Source organism: Akebia trifoliata, chromosome 11 (genome assembly GCF_017979445.1).
Source record: "Akebia trifoliata isolate Shusen 1 chromosome 11, ASM1797944v1, whole genome shotgun sequence".
NCBI classification, from domain to species: Eukaryota; Viridiplantae; Streptophyta; class Magnoliopsida; order Ranunculales; family Lardizabalaceae; genus Akebia; species Akebia trifoliata.
The window spans coordinates 21,598,335-21,621,851 of NC_141385.1; the positions used below are offsets into that span (position 1 = coordinate 21,598,335).

General features: G+C 34.3%; 1 protein-coding gene and 1 long non-coding RNA gene across 2 annotated transcripts; one reads left to right on the forward strand and one right to left on the reverse strand.

Moving 5' to 3' along the window:
• Positions 1–2,506: 2,506 nt before the first annotated feature.
• LOC147391113 (uncharacterized) lies at positions 2,507–3,944 on the reverse strand. Its single transcript, XR_015183188.1, has 3 exons — positions 3,658–3,944; positions 3,468–3,544; positions 2,507–3,369 (listed from the first exon to the last, which is right to left on the reverse strand). It is a non-coding gene; the product is annotated as an uncharacterized LOC147391113 (long non-coding RNA).
• A 4,471-nt stretch (positions 3,945–8,415) lies between these two features.
• On the forward strand, positions 8,416–9,216 carry SP1L5 (SPIRAL1-like5). Its single transcript, XM_086459771.1, has 2 exons — positions 8,416–8,766; positions 8,851–9,216. The coding sequence occupies exons 1-2, from the start codon at positions 8,539–8,541 to the stop codon at positions 8,923–8,925; spliced, it is 303 nt and encodes a 100-aa protein (XP_086315897.1). The 5' UTR covers positions 8,416–8,538; the 3' UTR covers positions 8,926–9,216.
• The last annotated feature ends 14,301 nt before the right edge of the window (positions 9,217–23,517 follow it).

Genomic DNA, 23,517 nt, shown 5'->3' on the forward strand with positions numbered 1-23,517 from the left:
ATGAGATTTACTAAGAGTAATTGCCAATTGTGAATCGAAAATCTAGAACTTTATGATTTTGTAAATCTAAAATTTTATGGATTTGTACATACCGAAACTTTGTAGGTTTGTATAAACAGAAACTTTGTAGGCTTGTATAAACCGAAACCAATAATAAAAAATCTGAAAATTAATTGGATCAAAAATCTGAAATTTATGGGTTTGTAAAACCCAAACCAATAGTTAAAAATCTAGAAATTTATGGGTTTGTAAAACTCAAACCAAAAATCAAAATCGGAAATTTATGTGTTTGTATGAATCAAAATCATAGTCAGAAATTTATGAGTTTCTATAAACCAAAATAAAATCGAACATTTATGGGTTTGCTATAAACCAAAATCAAAGTCGAAAATTTATGGGTTTAAATAAACCCAAACCAAAATCAAAATACAAAATTTATGGGTTTGTATAAAAACCCAAACGCAAATAAAAAAAATCTTTAAATTTTTGGGTTTGTAAAACCTAAACAAAAAATCAATGGCAATAAAATAAGTCCAAATGGAACAAATTAATCTTAAGATTAAAAAAGATTAGTAAATAACCATTTAGTTTCTTCAAGATTTCAAAAGGAACCTAGCCTAGTATGGCAACAATAATGCATAAATAGACAATTAATCCAAGATATAGCGATTCATGAATCTATGCTCTAATACCACATATGAGATTTAATCTATAATAAATCTTTACTCACAGCTATTAGTCTATAATTTTTCATGATCAAGAATCATGAATATATCTCAAGAAACCTATTCATGCTGCTAAAGATTAAAAGTTAGGGTACTTACCCTGTACCATAAGTTAAATCAATAAACTAATATACTGGAGGTGTGCCTTTCACAATCCACGTGTTTGTGATTCGATGTGCGTAAATCTCCGATCGTTCTCTAATTTTCAGACCCACTTTCTCTTCCCTCTCTATATTGGTTCGACCTAGGGCTTTAGTGATTGGTGGAGGTCACCATGATTAAAAACCCTATATCTCTTCTTTGTTATTCACATTTTTCGTGTGCCTATTATGAGGTGCCAATCCACTTAAATAGATGGGAATAGAGGGCCTAGTGATATTCTTTTAGTAGATTTCCTATCTATCAAGGGTTTTTTTTTTTCTAAGACTTAAAGAATTGTTTCTATTTATAATATATTGGGATATATTTTTAATTATTGACGTCTCTATAATGATAGAATCCTTGTGCAAGTCAAAAACCTAAAAATGTGTAGGTCAGTAGGCCACGCGATTATTGTGGGTTATAACTGTCTACACATGGATTTTAACATAATTTGTTAAAATTCTTTTAAACCCAAAATTGTATCATCGATCTATTTCCCCAAAAATCTTATCTCATTATTGAAGTATGAAGGTTGGAAGGTTAAGGGCCTGATTGATTCAGCTGCCAGAATCTGCTGTCAGCTTCTACTGCCAGAATTTGCTGTTAGAATCTGCTGTCAGAATCTGAAACACTGAAAAGCTTGCTTGATAGAGCTTTCTAAAAGTGCTGTGCTGTCAGAATCTACTGTCAGAATCTGGTAATTACTGCTTGATACAGCTTCAAGAATTTGCTGTGTTAGGGTAAAATGACCAAAATACCCTTAAGGTTGATAATGCACCCAGAATGCATTAAAAATGATCAGAATACCCCTATAAATAGATAATTACACTAAATATATATAAATATAATAAAATTATATAAAAATTAAAATAATTATTATTTTAATTTTAAAATGTCTATAAAAATTATAAAAAGATTTATAAATCTATAGAAATTTCGGCAGCATCTCCTTAAAAAAAATGGACATATGGAATTTTCCTGATAAACAAAATACCTACATAATACACAATCCAAAATTCACATTGTACATAACACATCCACATTACATCGTATATATTAGTTGATCTTAACAAAACTAAGTTGATAATTGTCATAAAATAGTCATTTAATTTTAATTTCTAACAAAACAGCCCATGTGTATCATTTGGCATGTATCACAAGTGGGTAAAATCGCCTTACACTATCAACAACTAATGCATGACTTACCATGAGGCTAAGTGCAATGTTGCAGTGCTGTGAATGTAATGGGATTTACAACAAAAGTAATTGTGATGGAACATTAAAACAGTCATAAGAAAAAAAGAGAAAATGCATGAAAGTAATATTCGCAATTTTGGTGAAATAAGACCATGTTGAAAGTAATATAACATTCCAAAATGCATGGAAATGTGTCAATTAAATCCCACTCTAGCCCTGCCATAACCCATCGAAGAAAATTCAATCATTGTGTAACTAAGGTTGGATCAGATTACCAAAACACAACAATGATATTAGAATCTCATATTCATCTTGACAATAACAAAATATTGAACAAGATATTTAAATCTATTTGAAAACAAGCAGAAATTTATTTCAATGCTAAGCAAGCGGAAATATTTTCAATGCAAAGTAATCGGAGTTTTGGTTATTTAATATAACTAAGGGAGTTTTGGTTATTTAATATAAAAAAATCCTAAAGGAATTACTTTAAAAAGGAAAGTAATTTAGACAAACATACACCTCTACGTTTAAGTGAATATTTGAGATGCACCCTTAGTTTTCAAATACCCTTAGATGTCTTTAGCAAGGCCACTATTTTTATATCTAAATCTATAATCAAGTTAAACTAATAAAAATATCTATCCTAAAGAGTAAATTTCACTAAGGTATGAAACAAACAAAAGCTATTTTGTAAAGTTATATCATAAAATATCAACATTTAAAGATTTTGAAATAATCCATGTAATATCCAATCGTATCTTTCTAGTTGTTCTCTCTGGCATGAAGCCAAGTTTGCATTTGTTTGTTTCTTGTATTATTCTTTTCTACATGACCCTATTCCAGAATTTTATTCCACAATAGGTAGTGCAATTCCGCACATCTCCCTATTCTTTAAAATAGGTGTCAAATTTTTTTCCCATAATTGACATCCAAATATTAATCTTTCTACCATTTAGATCAGATTTCATTAATCTTTCCAACAAAGGGGAAAAACAAAATAAATAAATAAAAACCCTTCATAGGTTAGATGCTCCAAAAGAAAAAGGTAAAAGTAAGCAAAAGTCCTTCATGAAAATTTCAATAATCATCCAAAATTTGAGAAAAGTAAGCAAATCCCTTCACGGGTTAACCTCCAAAAAGGGAAAATTAAGCAAAAATCTTTCATAGGAAATTACCAAGTGTAGCCTTCATGGGTACTTCAAAAATTGATCTAACAAAAAGAAAACAAAACAATATAACAGAATCTCACCTTTATCCTTGTATTTGGTGTAAAGCTCAGTCAATTGGGTATAATTGGTATCCACTGTTCAGCTCCAAACACAATCCCATTAATATTCAGAAAAACCAAAATAAATAAATAAATAAGATTGATGAACGACTCATTTTTGAAAAATAAAGTACCATTTGGAAGCAACGTTACCAACAACAATAATCTTCCCTTTGTAAATGTTGAGATCAACATCCTTCCCTTTACAATCCTGAAGAGAAAATCCCATAATTCAAAGAACCCATATGCGTGCAAGTGATGAATTTTCATACAGAGAGACAGAGAAAAAAAAATTGAAATTGAAATCTGATAAAATTAACTTACCTTGACTGTGAAATCATGGAGGGACTGATCTAAGGTAGATGATTGAGAAGCACCCATACCAAATCAAGGGTTTGTATGGCAGAGAGAGAGAGAGAGAGAGAGAGAGACTTCAGGAGAGGAGGAGAAGACGACGACGTCGGTGTCCGAGGGTTCTGTCGAGAACGACGTTGTTGTGTGAGGGTTCTGTCGAAGAAGAGACGAAGAGAAATCGATGTTGCTGTGTGAGGGTTCTGTCGAAGAAGAGACGAAGAGAAATGAGTTAAAAAAAACGAAGGGTAATAACGTCTTTTCACATGAGACTTTTTCGGTAATTCGCGTCTCCCGCAAACGCAAATTGAAAAAGCTCTAAAATTCTGCTTTTCACATTTGCATTTATAAACACAATTTGGTAACGCAAACTCGGTAAAGCAAAACGCAAATGATTGCGGTCCGTTTGATTCAGCTTCAAAACGCTGCGTTTTGACGCAAACGCCGGTAAAATTGCGTTTTGAAGCGCAATCAATCGCCCCCTAAGGAGTTAGTATCATAAGGTTGTTTCAATGAGTAAATATTTCACCTAAGAGGTTGAAGTTTACTTGTTTTGGAGAAGATATCGATTAAATGATTTTCACTTTTGTGCTTGAAACTGAAGATGAGGGTTGTTAGGTCTTTTCGTGACGTTTATATGTTGAAGGAGATATGATCTTCGTATTGGATATGTTGGGTATAGATTCTACCCGGGAGTGGAAGATGACCTATTTTGTAATGGATTTGACTAGAGGTTGAAGACAAGGGAATGTAAGTCAGTTTTAGTTAGCTTCTAAATGAAGACCAAGGTTTAGGGATAGGTCATCGGTTTGAATCTATCGGTTGCATTTCGAATATTATTCTTCAAAACACATGGATGGCATGCTTTTTGTGGGCAATATGTTCAAAAACCCAATACGGATCAAAATGCAAACCAATTTGTTTAGTATTGATTCATGGTTTGGTACAGGAAGAACGAATCTGGTAACATAAGTACAAAGTACAGATTATATACGTCTATGATTCTGAAAATTTGCCACGTTTGTACCTCAAGAAAATCCATTTATGTAGTGCATGCAAACCAATTTGTTTAGTATTGATTCATGGTTTGGTACAGGAAGAACGAATCTGGTAACATAAGTACAAAGTACAGATTATATACGTCTATGATTCTGAAAATTTGCCACGTTTGTACCTCAAGAAAATCCATTTATGTAGTGCACATGTAGGCTCCGAAATCGTACAAGGGCACTTTAAATCCTTGAGCTTTCCAGGCTGTAAGATCACGTAAGTGTAACAAACCACATATTTCCCATCAAATCTCCTACTCTTTTTAAACGCACCGATGGAATGCTACCAGCTAACTAAGGCACATTTAGAGACTAGAACGAGGCAGTCATGTCCTTTCTAAGCAAAAGTAATACTCATAACGTGTATACGTGTTTATATAGACTGTTTCCTTTGACCTACAAGCTTTTTTATGTAAGTTACCTTTTCAATGAGAGGATTACAAGTCATTGAGGGGTCCATTTGCAATTCTATGTCAATCAAGTTTCCCATACCGCGAACACTTAGTGATAAACACACTTATGGAGCTTCCTTTTTCCCATTATTAAAGGTCGTCCTTCATCATGATTTCACATGATTTAATCCACTATGTCCTTGACATTGGCCATTGATGATTGTTTAACAGAATCTTAAATTATTTGGATAAAATTGAGATACCCCTTTGTGCTTTGATGAAAATTAAAGTTACCAACTTATTTTCCCTTTTAATTTATTTTTTTCTTGAAAATTAAAGTTGAACATTTCCCATATATATATATATATATGGGAGCGGTTCGACAGCCCTAAAGTTTGCCAAATTTGGTGCCAAACATTTTTCAAAATATGGGTTAGAAGCTTTGGAATGAGCTGATTCTTTGTGAGGATGATCTCTATGATGAGGAGATCATCATCACCGAAAATCAGCCTATTCCAAAACTTCTAACCCCATCAAAAGTTATTTACAAAAATTGGATGGTCCACGATTCTTCAACTTGTAAACTAGGGTTAGAAGTTTCAAAATGAGTTGATTTTTTGTGAGGATGATCTCTTTACCGTAGAGATCATCCTCACAAAAAATCAGCCTATTCCAAAACTTCTAACCCCATCAAAAGTGATTTACAAAAAATGTTTGGCACCAAACTTGGCAAACTTTAGGGCTGCCGAACCGCTCCTATATATATATATATATATATATATATATATATATATATCAAAGTACTCTCATCTTCAATCTCTTAGCTAAAACTCCTTTAGAAAATACCTCTATTGCTATGGTAAAATTATTTACCCTTATCTTCAACTTCAAGGTTTCATTTCCCTTTGTTATGAATCAGTAAAATACAAAACATAAATATTTAATATAATTTATTAATATGACCACTTCAAGGTGAAAAACCTCCAAATGAATTTCTTCGAAATAATTCTTCTCCCCATGTAAATCTCTAAATCCTTATATTTAACTAACTTCCCATAGATAAGATAGGAAAGCCAAGGTACCCTAATCAGAATACTCCTATTCTAATCAAACACATCTCATTGGTAAATATTTGAAATCTTATATATATGTTAACCACCACACATGATTCATAATAATCTTAAAACCTAAAGCACAGTACAGGACTTTTGGAAAGGTTGAAGATGATACATTTTTGAAGAAAAATCAAAGTTTTCCAACAAGAGGATGTATATCAAAGCATTTGTAGTTACTTAATTATTTAAGAGTATGGTCAGATGTATGGGTGGGTTTCAACTATAATATGTGAAGTACAATAGTCTCAAATGGCTGAACATCGACTGGTAGACATGGATTATTATACCCAATCCCATTATTGTAGACCAGGGACATGTATAGCTTGAATAATGGCCACCTAACTGCCACAAGAGCCCACCAGATAATCTGATATTGATAGTAAACCAACTTGTCCCTCTCTTTTGCAAAGGGAACGATTTTGTAACCCTACTAATCATTCCCTTAAAGATTACAAACATCTACTCATGCATAAATGAATTCATTAATACCCATACATATTCTGGGGAAATTTCATCCAACACCTCGTGATGGGTGAATATAAAAATTGCTTCTTTGGGCATGATGACATAAATAGAGATCATTGTAATTCCAGTACTCCAACGGTCAGGTAAGTCACTATCCAATACAGTTTTTAAGGGGTTTTTGAGTTGAGTTGTGTACTTTGGCCTCCCGTTACTTTTATATTCCTCTTTTCAGTCGGGCATTTTCCTATCTTAAGGTATATGTTGTTCTGTCATTGTTGCGTGCTCATTGAAGCATGTTAGAAAGTAATGTGCAGTCTGTATCCATGCCAATTGGGCTACCTCACCTCCTTTATAGAAGCTTTTCTACCTGTCCCATCTGTGCGTAATTTTTGCCTATGATATGCACACCTAAATCTTCGCAACAAACTTCGAAAGGCAGTCATCCCAACTCAGCTGCATGGTCAGGCTCTAATTCTGCTATGTGTTCTTGTTGTCCTTTGCATAAGAGTCTAGTGCGAAGTTAACTCACTAATATTCCTTGGAGGGGTGGTCTTTCCTTGGTGCATCTTGAGAAGAAACTTAACATACATCTTTGTGAGATTATACTATTTGCCTCCCACATATACATATACATATACATATACCTGCACGCCCATGTTACGTACCACGTGCATATAAGGGTAAATTAAAGATGGTTACTAAATGAAATTATTGTAATGATATACCTGTGGGGTCTGTAGTGTAGTTGGTGAAAATAGACAAGAAAATGGATATCCCAGGAAAATTCAATTTACAGGTTTATAATTGAGAATTTCTAGCAAAAACATTTTCCTCCCGAGAGGAAAATATTCTCAGACCCATCTTCCCAAGAAAATGATTTTCTCAGCACTATTGGAAAAGCCAAATATTATTTTCTCAAGGTTACCCCCAAAACGTAGAACCAGCTCTTTTCTATATTTTCCTAGGTGCAATCAAACCCAGGCAAATATTTATTCACAAAATCTTTTTTCTAAAGAGAATTTTCATTTCTAATAAATGTTTTCTTCAAGCCTTCACACCACATATAATTGAAGACGAAGATAAACACCAAATACAATAAATATCATAGGCTTTTTATATGTTTCATCAACAAAGAATATTTATCCCAAAAATTTGCGTTGGGCTGATTGAATCCTATTCTTTATTCAAATGGATCATGAACTTTATCTTCTCACATCCTATTCTTTATTAAAATGGATCATGAACTTTGTCTTCTCACTAGTTCATTCCTCTTTTATGTTTCTACAAACCAAACAAGGGTGTGATAGATAATTCTGAATATGGAAAACTATCATAGAAAATGTGAAAGAAAAAGGTTAGTGATAGATTAACTTGTGTGAATGAAGAATATAACTTTTCAGTGCATTTAAGAGAAATGTTTATCATTATAGCGTAATCATGAGTTTAAAATGGACAGTAAGTCCAAATTTGATGCTATCAAGTATCAAATTTTGACAGTAATTGGCAAAGCGGATTAGACTAGCAAGCAACTATTTAATTGTTTAGGGAAATATAAAGAATAATTATAAAATTTTCATATGTTTACATGACGAAAGCACACGTGAGATTCAATATGACGCATCAAATTAATGGTTCATTAGTCCTTTATGTACTCATAACATGTCCACCATGTACCATTGCTACATGAAATAAGAAACGTACACATACATGCATACATCAATATGCATCTAGGTCTGATCACCTCCACCCTTTACTCCAACACAGTTCTATATATGAGTGTCTTTCCTCTTGTAGCTAATTACAAGAAATAAAAAACTGCATAAAAGGGAAACCATGAGTAAGGGCGGAAGCTATGGAGGTGGAAAGAGCTCATTAGGCTACCTATTCGGTTCGGAGGAACCACCGACAAAACCTCCTATGTTGCAGGTAGTTAACAAGCCTCCATGGGGAGATGATAACACTACCGAGGCACCTCCGAACATTCGTTCACCGACACAGAAACCGAATATCTCCAATAACTACCATCGTGCTCAGGGCCAGAATTCAGGCAACTTCATTACTGTGAGTAAATTTTTTTATCTCCCGTGTCATACTCTTACCTTTTTCTTCTTCTTCTACGGATTTGATCAGATTTCATTCTTCCAGGACCGACCGTCAACAAAGGTTCAATCTGCCCCTGGTGGAGGCTCATCCCTTGGCTACTTGTTTGGAGATAAGTGATGGAACTCTCTCACTGAAAAGTAATGAAGTAAATTTGTGGTGTGGAACTGTGGGTTAGTAGCAAAATTGAAATAAGGGCTTTGCTTGCCATAAACTTGTGGATTTTATGAGTGTTTAGACACTGTTGGTATGGTGTTTGATTTCATGTAGCTATGGGTTTGGTATTAGAATCATGATGTTTTTTTTTATTGTGTGAGTGAGGATGCTTTCTAGTGCTTGAAATAAGGGTTGCAGTTCCAATCAATGTGGTTGAATTAGTTTTTTTTTAATATATATATTATCTTGGGACTCTCTCCATCTCTCTCTCTCGGCCATATGATTAACAACCACAATTCCATGGACTGGTTTTATTTGTCACCGTTAATAGTGGATACTATAGTTATTTTTCTGAAGGCTTTGATCTTATTATGTGACGATTGAAGTGCAAAAACCAATGCGCCATTAGGGTTCCAGTGAGCTTATCAATAAGAAAAAATAGGAATTGATTAAGTGCAGAATTAATAGTCCAAATGGAAGATTTCCATGGGATTTACTCAATGAATAAATGAAAAATATATAGAACAATATTTTATTACTGAAGTTAATGACGATGAGCTATGAGCTTGATTATTAAATAAGGGAATGCATCATAAACATCAAATCCTTCTCCTAAAGATTTGGGTATGGGTTTCTTGAGTTTGGCACAAGGGAAACCCACAGATTCACAAGTATGAGGAAGCATAATCCACCAGGCTCTTATTTCTCTTTACGATCAGTATGCTTGAGTTCGGGGGACTTCACCCTTTATTACAATAAAAATCGAACTTACAAATGAATTCCACCAGATTCAAAAATCTGCATGTGTTAGATCTCTAAAAAGCAGAAATGTAGTTGCCACTTCTATCTTGGAAGGCACCTTTGTAATTTCCGTGACATCTGAATTTATATCTTCACGGAATTTTCATGACGTGTACATATCAGCAATAAAACATCCTGGTGATTCCTAGCAATCCAGATTTTCCAATCACCAAAACCACATTGAGATTAATTTTAGTCACTCCCAGAACCGGAGGCTCCCATTCACAGATCTATTATAATTTTCCCTCTAAAACATGGGATAGAAACTATTGGACACATCCTCTACAATGTTACCCATTATCTTTTGCCTTCACAATATCTCACCTTCAATAATTCTTCTATTTCTCTCTCCACAGATGATAAATATTGTGCAAATAACCATTACAAACATAGAAGGAAAAAATAATATACCCCCGTCCTCCAACCCCTGGCACCTCCATAGTGCCCCCAATGCTTATCTGGTATACAATATATATTTTGCTCTGTAAACAAGGGTTTTACGGGATACAACTGACATGGAGAAAAAAAATATTCAGAATTAACATCAGAGATAGTTACAATATAGATGTTTGGTTTTTTTATTGGTAAGCTGATCTTGAAGGGACCCCACCCTTTTATTAAATATGCTAACGAAGATACTTACAAGAAAGATCATCCAACATAATTTTCTCTAACTCTTGAGGGATAAAACTAGCATCCTCAATTATAAGATAATCACGGTCATAAATACCTATTTTTGCCAAAAAAATCTGCTGCGTGAGTTAGAAATTCAAACTGACAAGTCTGAAAAGCCATATGGAGTTGCTGGATTTCCTTAATTTGTTCATCGTATTGCCATCCAACTTCAATTTCATCATTGATGCACTTGATGGAGTAGAGTGAATCCGAACTAATGATCACTCTTTCATAGTTTCTTTTAAAAGCATAAACTAGTGATTCACGTATTGCCAACTACTCAATACGTATGATGCCATCCTCATTGCTGCCTGACCAACCCGCAAACTCAAACTCTCCATTACCATTCCTTCCAATGAACCCAAACCCTCCTCCTGCTGATGAAAGAGAGTCATCAGTGTTAATTTTGACAATGCCATCTACCGGGCATTTCCTAAACAAAGACTTCTGCACTATTTTCTTTTTAGAAACTAAACAGTTCCAATTTGAGAAAAATCTATTCCCAAAAAAGTTTCAAGAATATCCACACCATCAAAAGTAGCCTTGATTACTTCCTTAACTTGCTTAAAAATTAATTCTTTAGGCAAGTTAACTCCTTCGAAAATTCTTTTATTTCTTTCTCGCCAAGAGAAGTAAATGGTTGCACAAAAACTTACACAAAGCATATGGAAAATCTCCTTATTTGTGAAATGAATTCCTTCGATCATTTGTAACTGCTCTTCTACATTTCCAATACCCATCCGAATGATGCCAAAGTTTCTGAGACAAGTTTTCCATACCCAACTTGTGTACATACAACCAAAGAATAGATGATCATTTGTTTCAGCTTGGTTGAAGCATAAGGAGCATCGTGATACAATTTGCATTCCCCTTTTCTGGAAATTTTCTATAGAAGTTAACTTCCTATTCACTGTTAACCACGTTATGAATGACTGTCTTGATATTTTGTGTTTGCTCCATATAGTTCCTACCAACGTAACTTGGTTATTAGCACTCAACAATGCCTCACATGCTGATTTGGAAGAAAGTCTTCCATTTGCGTTGAGACTCCAAACTAATTTGTCTTCAAGCATTCCTTTAGGAATCGGTTGAGACTTAACAAGCTCTACCACATCAGTCATATGACCATTATATGGTTTAGGTAAAGTCCACAATCTACCCTCAAAAAAGTCTTTTATCTTGGCCTCCCCATTACTATAAAAAAAATTGACGATACGGTTCCCAAACCTTGAGATCAGACTTTCTCTCTCTATCCAAGGGTCCCGCCACATTACGGTATTTTCACCATTTCCTTTCAAAATTTTGTTATTTTTAACAGTAAACTCCATTTCTTTCAAAATTCCCTTTCAAGCCCAGGAAGGATTTTGTGGTGCTTGACATGTCCATATATCATTAGTGACAACTTATGGCAACCTCATCCACTTTTCCCGTAAGGATTTATTTTCTTGCATATTCTAGAAAAATTTTGCCATTTCCCATTTTATTTACTTCCCGCAAACTTCGAAAACCAAGACCCCCCACCCCCCCAGAAAGTATTGGTTTGCAAAAATTCTTCCATTGAACAAGATGAAAAGATTTTTGAAGCTAATGTCCACTACATAAGAAGTTATTCAACAAAGATTCAATGTTTTTAAGGGCACTGTTAAAAGAGGCTGACCAATATATTTGGAATTTAGAGAGAACATATTTAATTAATTCCAATAGTCCAACATATGAAAGAAACATGGATTTGCAACCTTCTACTCGCTTGGTCACTCGATCAATAAGACATTGACAAAAAGAATGTGTAAGAGGAGAATAAAAAAGAGGTATACCTAGGTAACAAATTAGAAGGTTCCCATTTCAAAAACCAAGTGTATTTAGGGCTGAGATATGATCAACACAATGTAAAAAAAAATCTAACACTTCCCTAATATTCACTAAAGAGTCCTTCTCATTTTGAGAAAGTAACAAAACATCATTTGCAAATTTCAACTGAGAGATGTAGACACCCCATTTTTGCATAAGCCGAACTTGAGAGCACCAAAAATTTTCTGAGGAAGGGCTTGACCCAAGATAGCTTTCCAGAGGATTAAAAAAACCCAAATTTGCAAGCAACCAATGTCTGGGGATTTCAACAAAATTTAACCATGCCAAAAGTAACCCACGGCCAAAACAAATTTTAAACTTGGCCAATGGTCACCCATGACCAAGCATAAAATTTTCTTGGTCCAAGGGTCACCCACGGCCAGGCATAAAATTTGTTAAGGCCTTGGTTCACCTAAGGCCAATTTTGTAGGGCAGGTTCTAAACCATGTGCACTCGAGTTTGGTTAGAGTTAATTACCCTTTAACCGACCTCTTAATGAAATTTTCCTTAAGAAGACCCCTACATTTTACTCTTTTGCCCATCTTTTAATCCTTCAATAAATCGACCATCATGGTCTTCTTGTAATTTGCATATTCTTCAAACAAAGACCTTTGGTCAAATTGGTCCCCACATAAGTATAGTTACTACCTTAACATCATGTCGTTAAAGCTAAACTAAAGTATATTACACTTATGACCTCCAAGTTTATCCACAATCTAAGAGGAATCAATATAATTAGACCACGTTCAATGGGTTTTGACCACTTTACCCAATTCATACAATGCTCTAGAACTTGTGAACAAATACATTCTTAACCTTAGGTTGTTAGAGGATTAGTTAAGATAGATAATCTTAATGTCCAAAATCCAAGTCCATATTTACATGCCATCTAGCCTAGTTCTCTAAGATTTGACCCAAAGCCAAGGACCTAGGACTCTTTTGAGCTCGAGAACATTAAAAACCTTCAAAGAAGGGGATTGACCTAAGGAAATTTCTAGGAGGGTTCAACCCCTATTTTCAAGCAACCACAAGGCCTGAAGGTCATTTAAAAAAAAAAAATTTAATTTAAGTCTGGCCATACTTAACCCTTGGCCAAGTTTAAATTTAGGTTTGGCCATACCTCAACCTTGGCTAAGCCTAATTATTTGCCTGACCAAGGGTAGCCCATAGCTAGGAGTAGTTTTTGCTTGACCCAAAGGTGACCCTTGGCTAGGAATAATTTTTGTTCAGGCTTTGGTTCACCCCAGCCAATTCTATTACAAACCCATATGTGTTCGAATTTGATTAGGGATAATTACCCTTTAACCTATTCCTTGATGAATTTTTTCCCAAGGAAGTCTCTCCATTTTACTCTTTTGCCCATCCTTTAATTCTTTAATAAATCCACCATAATGGTCTTCTTGTAATTTCTCTATTCTTCCAACAAAGACCCCTGGTCAAATTGATCCCCACATGAGAACAATTATTACCTTAACCTCATCTTGCTAGAACTAAATCAAGGTATATTACCCTTATGTTCTCCAAGTCTATCCTCAATTTTAGTAGGTTCAATGTAATTAGACTAAGTTGAAGGGATTTTGACACTTGGCCCAACCTATAGAATTCTCTAGAACTTGTGAGTAAAAACATTCTTAACCCTAGGTTGTTAGAGAACTAGTTAAGCTAGATGACCTTAATGTCCAAAATTCAAGTCTATATTTACATGTCATCTAGCCTAATTTTCTAGAATTTTTCCCAAAGCCAATGACTTAGACTCTTTTGCCCTCTTCAAAAAATCCTCTAGAAATTATGACCTTTTACAATTCTATCATCTTGATCATCATGATTGGTAAGACCTATAGGTAAGTGAAAAACCATCACGTCTAAGGAGAAGAGAGGTAATTTGGATTTTCTCTAAAGGTTTTATTGAAAATAAAGGGACCTTATGATTTAAGACAAGTTTATCTCCAATGTTCTCCCAAAATCCTATAAGTTGAAGACTCTTCCAAGGTAAAGAAAAGTAGATAAGGAAGATGCTCATTTGGTGATTTAAAATTCTATCCAAATCTCTTCCAAACCTATTTAAGTTGTCCTATTTTTTCAAAACCTCTCTAAAAATCTTTAAAAGAACAAACCAAGAAGAAGAAGGAATAAGAGAAGAAGACCAAGGTGGGGGCCTTCAATTTCCCCCTTTTAATCCCCTCCTCTTTACTTTCAAACACTTTTTTTACTTAGCTCACTTGCTTTCTTCTTAATGTAGTTCTTTAAATTTCTAGTTTAGAAGCTTAGAGAGAGAAACTAATCCCTTTTAAAGGTAATATCCCCCAACAAGTCATCAATAAACTCCTTAAGAGCATTAGATTAGGTTACTTTATTTTCTTTCTTTATTCCTATGCAATTTAAATTTATAGTGTAGATGTTTTACTTTCTCTACTTTATTTGCACTTTGAGTTTCCTTGTCTAATAGTCTTTCTTGTTTTACCTTCTTTGATAGTAATAGAGCTAAAGAGTAAACCTTCCTTGGAGTTAATCTTCTCTTGATAAGTCCATCACATATAGATACTTTGCACTCACTCACTTCTAAAATGATTACAAGCAAGAGTGTAGGTCTCTATAGACCTATATTCAACCTTTAGAGCCAATAAAAATAGTCCAAAAGTGAACAAAATCTCATACTTGTAATCTTGATTCATATATGGTGTAATTCAAATCAGAAACTCACCAAAGGATCAAATTAATAAATAAAGTCTCCTTAAGGAGCACATAAAATTGTTTTGACGCTTTGGGACTTCAGCAACCAACATTTTGCACAAAAGTTGTATAGAATATTATTGTAGACACCCCATTTTTGCCTAGGTCGAGCCCGAGAACATTAAAACCTTCCAAGAATAAGTTTGACCCAAAGAATTTCATACGAAGTTTAAAACTCGACAACCAAACATGTGAGGACCTAATCTTGTAAGGTTCAGTCAAGTTAATTTAAGCTTGGTCAAATTTAAGGTTCAGCCAAGGTTATATTTAGCCTGTTGAACCTTATGTTCAGCTAAAGTTAATTTAAGCCTAGATGAACCTTAGGTTCAACCAAGGTTAAATTTATCTTGACCGAACCTTAGGTTCAGCCAAGACAGTTAAACGATTTAAAACACCTGTGCACTCAAATATTTTTAGGAAAAATGATCCCCCTAACCCCCTTTTTAATAGTTTTTCCCTCAAGAAATCCCTCTTCTTTTACTTGTTTACCCCTCTTTAACTCTCTAACAAATTCTACCACTTTGGTTTTCTCTAAATTACCTAAATCTCCTAAAAAAGACTTGCTTGGACCCCACTCAAAGATAATTACCTCCCTAACTCAAGTTTATTATGACTCGTTAGAGTGGATTCCCACTTCTATCATACCCATATTCTTCAAAATTCAAAGAGCTTCCATGGTATTCAATGTGATTTTACTAAGTTCAAGGACTCATGACACTTTTTTTCACCTTAGAAAATTCTCTAGAATTTGTGCCTATTGACCCTTTAATCCCTAGATTGTTGGAAATTCTCTTAAAGGATCAATTGACTGAAAGTCAAAGTCTTAGGACCACTCTATCCCTCCCAAAGAATTTTATAGAAACTATTGACTTTTATTAACATATCCCTTGATTTTCATGATTGATGAGACCCATAGATGAGTGATAGACCATCAAGCCGAAGGAGAGGATGAGTAATTATGATTTTTCATGAAGGTTTTAGTAAAATTATTAGGAACATGAAGATTTAAGACTAAATTATCCCAAAAGGTCTCCCAAACCCTTATAAATAGGAGACCCATTGAAGGCAAATAAGGAGAACCTCATTTGGTAATTCAAAATTCTATCCAAATCTCTCAAACCTCTTTAAGCTTCCCTATTCTCTCAAATCTTTCACAAAATCCATGGAAGAAAAACCCAAGATAGAGAAGAAGAAAATCAAGTTAAGGTTAAACCCTCCATTTTTCCCATCTAATCTTCCTATTCTTACTATCATTTTTTAATTTCAAGTATTTTTTTATTTACAAGCTTTCTAGTTTAATAATGTAGCTTCCTTAATTTTCTAGGTAGAAGCTTGGGGAGAGTAAGTAATCCCTTTTTGAGGTAATCTCATCCAATAAGTCCTCAATAAGCTCCTTGAGAGCATTAGTAGGTTGCTTTACTTTTATTTACTCTTATGAAATTTAATTTTTATAACATAGATGCTTTCGATTCCTTGCAATTTCAATTGTAGAATAATTTTTTTTTTATCTTACTTCTTTTGATGGCAATAAAGCTAGAAAGTAAACCCTCCTAGGAGGTAATATTCTCTTGATAAGTCCATCACATGCATACATTTTATACACATCCACCTCTAAAAGATTATAAATGAGGGTGTAGGTTCTTGTGAATCTATGTCAAACCTTTAAAGCCAACAAAAATAGTCTAAAAATTGACAAAATCTCATACAAGTAATCTTGATTCATACATGGTGTGGTTCAAATTATGAATTTCACCAAAGGGTCAAACTAATAAAAAAATCTCCCAAGGGAACACATAAGCTAATTTTGAAGCTTTGGGTTTTCAAATGATGAAATCCATATGGATTTCCATCAAAGTCCTAAGCTTACAAAAAAAAATCCAGTAGACACCTACTTCTTGTAGTGGCTTGCTCATTTTTCAAAATAAAACTATAGTCAATTTTTCTTTACTTCCTTTATAATTCCTTATATTTTCAAAATCCAAAAAAATGAGTTTCTAATCTTACCTTTAGTCAATCAATGGTAATCATCTTAGGATGGGAGGGACAAAGTGCTTAACACCTTCCTTGTCCTTCTACCGAACCCCTTACCATAGAATTTCTAGGAAGACCTTTTCCATATCTTTTGGATATGAAGTCACCAGAAGTCAAAGAAAATCAGATTTTAAAATCTTTTTATGATGCCCATTCACACTTTAATTGTATGGTGGCAACTCCTAAAGCCATGTAGATGAGCTCAAATTTCAAAGCTCATGTATCTACAACTTGGAGACTCCACTAGGGATGCCGAGGATTTAAACCAGATTTTTGTTGAACATTAGTGATAATTTTGAAGCATTAAATTGTTGGTTTTTGTAGCTAACCTGTTTTATTTCTTTTGTTTTCTCTTCTTTATGTGTGGTGAATGTTGCAATAATATAGGACTAATTTTTTCTTTTGCTTTTTTGGGACTATTTTCCTTGTAAAGTTGGCACACTTTGATTTCTAAAATTGTACTTGTCCACTCTCGATCATAACCAATGCACAAACTACCCATTCTATAAAAACTATCTAGCCCCAGATACAATAATCTTACACCTCATAGGTAGTTTACCTTGAGAAACGGAGACGAAAACATCCAACTTAATCACCAACCAACGACATGCTTGCTTCGATTTGTATAGAGATTTGAAGATTTGAGAACCTTCAACCTACTTATAGTATATTATGCATAGCCTTTAGTTATAGGTTTATGATACTTGTTTCGAAAATGAATCCCAACAAATTGTGTACCAACTTTTAAAGTTGTCAAGTCACCCTTGAAGGTCAAATTGTAAGGTCCTTTCAATTATCCATGTTGAAAGGTGAGGCTTCACTTTATCATTTGTTTAAGTTTTACAATATGCATTTTTATAGGCTAGACCTCCCAAAGTTTGTTTCCAACTCAAAGGGGTTCAAAATCCATCGATACAAGTTGAAAATAGATGTTGAGAAGATACTCTAGAGGACAAGTCCACTCTTTGGGAAAAAAAGATTTCTGGCTGCACTTTAGGTTCAACCAAACCAAAATTTTAACCTGGTCGAACTTTAAGTTCTGCCATAGTAAAATTTTGACTTGGCCGAACTTAAGGGTCAACAAAGCCAAAATTTTGTCTGGTCAAACCTTAGGTTCAGCCTTGGCAAAATTGTATTTTGGCCCATCCTTAGGTTCGGCCAAACATATTTAATCTTAGAATGCCCCACTCTTAGGCAAAAGAACTTTTTGGTGTTGTCCCTCTCCCTATTTTGACTAGGACAATAATTTATGACTAAGGAGCTCTTGATGGTCCCTTTTGTTGACCTTCAGACCAAAACAAGATGCGTTTTTTATTACTTTTTCTCTTAGATTCTTTTGGTGAACCTAATTTCAAATTAAGCGATTGTTCTATCCAAATGTCACCCCCGTTTAGTTCTAAGTCCTTAAATTTGTTAGGACTGAGAGTCATCTTATTCTTAGATCTAAGTTTAGACACCCTCTTGATTCTTCCTAACATAAGGTAAGTGCTCGATGTCATCACCCAAATCACAATAGATTAATTCTTATCTGTTCAAACGATAAATTCTCACATAAGGTTTCAGGTTAACCTAATGCAACGATATAAGTTAAGAAGACCCTAAGGGAAGTTAGGAATCCGATTTCATATCTTGACCAGGCCAATTTCAAAATTTTGTTGTGTTTCCTCTAAGTTAGACTTAAGACTACTCAATTCTTTAGACTTAGGTCCGTCCATTAATCTAGAAGTATTCGTCAACTTTCAAATTAATTTGGAATTTGTGTTTCCTAAGGAGTCTTTCATTATAGGTTACCTTGGAGTGCATCTCAATCTAATAGGGTTGAAAGGCAATTATTCGAGTACAAAAACTCAACTCATTTTTCAAGAATTCTTAAGATTCTTAGGAAACCAATTTAGACTAAGCCACTCCTATTTTAGGTCTGTTAGAAGTGTCAAGCTCGACCCCACTCGAGGGTCACTTCGATATTCCTCGTTGACAAGGGCCATGTATGCAATCGATTCTTATTAATTTTAGGTTTGTTAAAACTTCCTAAGATCGAACCCACTTGTGGGTCACTTCCTCATTTTTTGCTAGCAAGGATTGGGCATGTGATCAATCTTCATCAATTTTAAATTTGTTAGAACCTTCCAAGATTGACCCCACTCATGGTTTACTTCATCATTCTTAACCGACAAGGGCCGTGCATGTAATCAATTCTCATCAAATTTAGGTTTGTTAAAAACTTTGCGCTCAACCCCACTTGTGAATTAATCACATTCCTCGCCAGCAAAGGTCATGCAACTCATTAACTTGAGATACCTACCTCCAAGGATCAAGGGCAAGGTGATCCTATACAGTGAATCTCGTTTAAGGTCTTCAAGGCTTTGTCTCATACACTCGAGATGTCCAATCCAAAGATCTGGGCATAACCCCCATACAAGGGATTTTATTTTTTGTTTTCTACATCCAAGACACTTAAATTTATGTCTCATATATTCAAGACATCTCTTCTTCTCATCTTATAGATTCGGGTCTCTTAAAGATCTTCAACTTCTTAAAGGTCTCTTTAGATTGAGTACTTCAATGTTAGAAGGTCTAGATAGGGACCTGTCTTTACTTCAAATAGCTCCAAAATTCTCTCAAATTTGCAACCTTTGAGACCACTTTAGATCAAGTATTCAATTCTAGAAGGTTTGGGTAGGGATCTTTAAGGATTTTCGAGCCCTTAAAGATCAATTTAGGTCATAACTCAGGTCTCTCAAAAACCTTTGGACTTCTTAAAGGTCAATTTAGTTTGTAGTACTTTAGGTCTCTTAAAGACCTTTGGAACTCTTAAAGGTCACCTTACCATCTATTTCCTTCCTTTTCATTTTTTTTATTGCTTGAGGGACTTTAATAGAGCTTCTTGGAACCTCCTAGGTTAGTTATACTATATTTCGCTAGCTATCCAACAAAAACTAAAGGGTTACGATTAGATTCATTGTTCATTTACTCATTTTTATTGGGTTTCTTCTAGATTTACTACGAGAGGAACTTGATTTTGACCTAATAATAATGAAGATGAATAAATACTGATAAAATCATCATTTCTGTCATACTAAAGTCGAATCTTTTATTTTTTTTCTTTATTAAGGTACCAACAAATAATCTCATTGTAAGGAGACAAACGTTGGGCATCTAAGGATCAGGGTTCAGAGAAAAGGAGATATAACTCAGAGTTATTACCTTTAAATATCTAGGACATCACAATGGAACCAATAGAGAGGACAAAACCTCCACTTAGAGAAAATCCATTTGCTACAAATAGTCAGTGTAGATACGTGATTCTTGGATTTTCAAATACCACTTCTACTAAGGTTTGGAGTCGCCTCCATTCATATTTGTAAAAGGGTGTGAATTATCACTCGGGGTACATTTTTAGAAAAAAGGTCATTTTTCTCATTTAGTGACTTTCGTTTGGATAAGGTACCAATCAACCTAAGATCGGGATAAGTGGCTCAATTGAAGAAAAAGAAAGGTGATAGGCATCCTTTTCTCCCCACCAAGAGATGGTAACCTCAAAGAACTTGATTATTTTGGATGTAAATAAAATAAAAGTACCACGTGTTGACAATTTGTATCCTAAGTATAAATTTACTTTTAGCTTGATTATAAGATCATCCCATTGAAAGAGATGATCCTTATAAACACTTAGCCTTGAGAACTATATGTGTTTTAAAAAAATATTGGCTATGGTTATGGGTCCATTCTCATGAGTCGAGATGAACCCGAATATCGGTTGTCACAAAACGATTTAAGGGATTAAAATGATTTTATTTTGAAAGTGGTTACAGCCTCTATATTTTCGGTTGAAACCAAAATCTGATCTACCAGAGATAGGAAAGGGGGATCATTACGTTTTAGAAGCTTTCTAATAATAAAAATTAAAGAAATGAAGGGGATAGTAGAAGAGGGATATGGAGAGGGTAGAGAGAGGGGGGTATGTGTTCCTTTGACCCACCTTGAAGCTTTAAGGTCTTTTTTCTTTTTTTTTTCTTTCTTCTTCTTTTATATCTTCTTCTTTGAGTTCTTAGTAAAATATGAGAATGTATTTTTTATTGATGTGAAAATGTAAAAGTATAGTAGAAGAGAGTTGAGAGTAGAAAGGTGAGTTGAGTGTGGACCCCTTTTTTAATCTAAGACTTGGTACTCATTTTGAAAAGTGAAGGGGTATTTATAGGTATTTAGAAATTATTTTAGGAGTACAGTTGGGTGAAATAATGGAAAATAGATAATGGCATGGGATTTGAAGGTGGGGGGGGGTGTGAAATTTAGAGTTGGGATGACGATAGTTGTGTAATAAGGATAAATAATAGTTTTTTAATCCAAATGGTTTGGATCCTACCCATTCCATTTTGGTGAAGTGTTTGGTGAGGTGAGATGATTGATATTTGGTTTAAGAGAATAGGAATGTAAGGGAGTGGTTTGTTGATTGAGTGTTAGATAGGTTGAAGGGGAGTAGTGTTTAGATTAAGAGAATGGGTTGTGTAAGGGATTAGTTGATTGAATTTTGAGAGGGTTAAGGAGATGATGACATGTGTTAAAAATGGGTGGAGAGGTGAGGTGATTAGATGAGTTGATTGAAGAGAATGAGTGATTGATTGGAGATGATAGGTGTGGAGATAGATTTATAAGTGATGAAGAGGGTAGGTTAGAGAAGGGCATGGGTTGAGATGGTGGTAGATGATTTTTTAGAGAAAGGTGATGTGGATAGGTTATGAAAGGGTATGTGTTGAGATGATTTTTAGAGAGGGGTGATAAGGGTAGATGGTTTGTTAGAAAAAAGTGATGGGGGTAGGTAATTGGATGAGAGGTGAGTTGGGGTGATGACATGTGTCTCATTTGGTAATCAAAGGGTGATTGGTTGATATGAATAATGGTTTATGGGTTGTGATTATGGGTGTGGATGTGGATTTGATATGGATAATGGTTTGTGGGCTTTGGTGTGTTGGGCTTAGGTTTTTGGAAGATTGTAGGTTATTTGGGATTGGGTAGGATTTATTTTAGGATGGGGTTTAATGATTGGTGATTTTTAGGGTTTAGGTAATATTGAATTAGATTTAAGTTAGGTTGGATAAGGTGAAAAATGAATCTTCCGTGAGTTTAAGGTTCGTGGGCTTTAAGTGGGTGTAGACACCCCATTTTCGCACTTGCCTGATTAATCAACTCATCAACCCGATTACGGCTGCTCCCAATGATGGATGAGGTATCTCAAGTAAGTAAAACTTTAGAAACCATGCTACGCTAGGAAAATGTGACCCAAAAATATAGAAATCACCATTTTGAAATAAAAAGAAGCTTTACGAAAAAAATCACGAAAAAATGATCAAATTACTAAAATACCCATGACATCAAAACATCCCTAGAGCCTACTTTACGCTTAGGAAAATTTTATAAAACACATAAAACAACAAGTTAAAATCAAATAAACTGTTTCGTCAATTTTCACCAAATTCGATAAAATTACGAAAATACCCCTCATAAGGCCCACAATCATTTTATATAAAAAATCTATAAATGACACAAATCGATACTCTCATTCAATTTCTTACAAAAAACTGATTTCAAAACATCCTAAAATATCAAAAAATGACCTCTCAACACTAAAGTCCTCTTCGGGGGTGCAAAACGGTAATTTTTCAATTCTAATAATTTAAAATTTTGAAATTAATAATTAAAACATTAATTAACGTAAAGTAAAATCTTAATAAATTAAATTAAATTTTTAAACAAATAAAACTAATTAATTAAACCCATGGGCCAAATTTTAAGTAGTAGCACATTTAAGTAGGAGCCCACTTGACATTTATTAAAAAAACCCTTCATCTGGGGGGCCTAAAGAATTAAATACATAACTAGGGGGGTTCTCCAAAAAACTTAAAAAATGATCTTTCATTGTACGTAAGAATTAAAATCTTAATTCTAAACCCTAAATTAAAACTCTAATTCTAAATCCTAATTTAAAACCCTAATTAAATCCTAATTCACCTTATCTAAAAGAAACCTAGTAAAACTTAAAATCTCCTAAAAATTTTATAAATAGGAGCCTCCACAACCCAATCTCGCATGTCAAGAGAAACCCTAGGAAAGAGAGGTCAGAAACACCCCTCAGCCTTCCCAAAACCTTAAATCCGAAGCCCAATTCCCTATCAAACACCCAAACCCTTTTTTCTATTAAAAAAACACCCAGAATTCTTCAAAAAACACCTAGAAACCTTCAAAACACCCAGAACATATAGAAAATACTTAGATCTAGGAGGAAAGTACCTCATCTTGAGGATCAGAAGCAGGTCAAGTGACAGAGAAAAAGTAGGAAAACTCACACGAAGACGCTCTCCGTCAACTTTGAGGGAATCAATTGCCGCAATCACCCTAGGTAACAAAGGTAATAGTTTATTTTGATTTTTAGGTCATTTTTAGTAATGTAATAATTTTTTGGAAAAGTAGAGACCG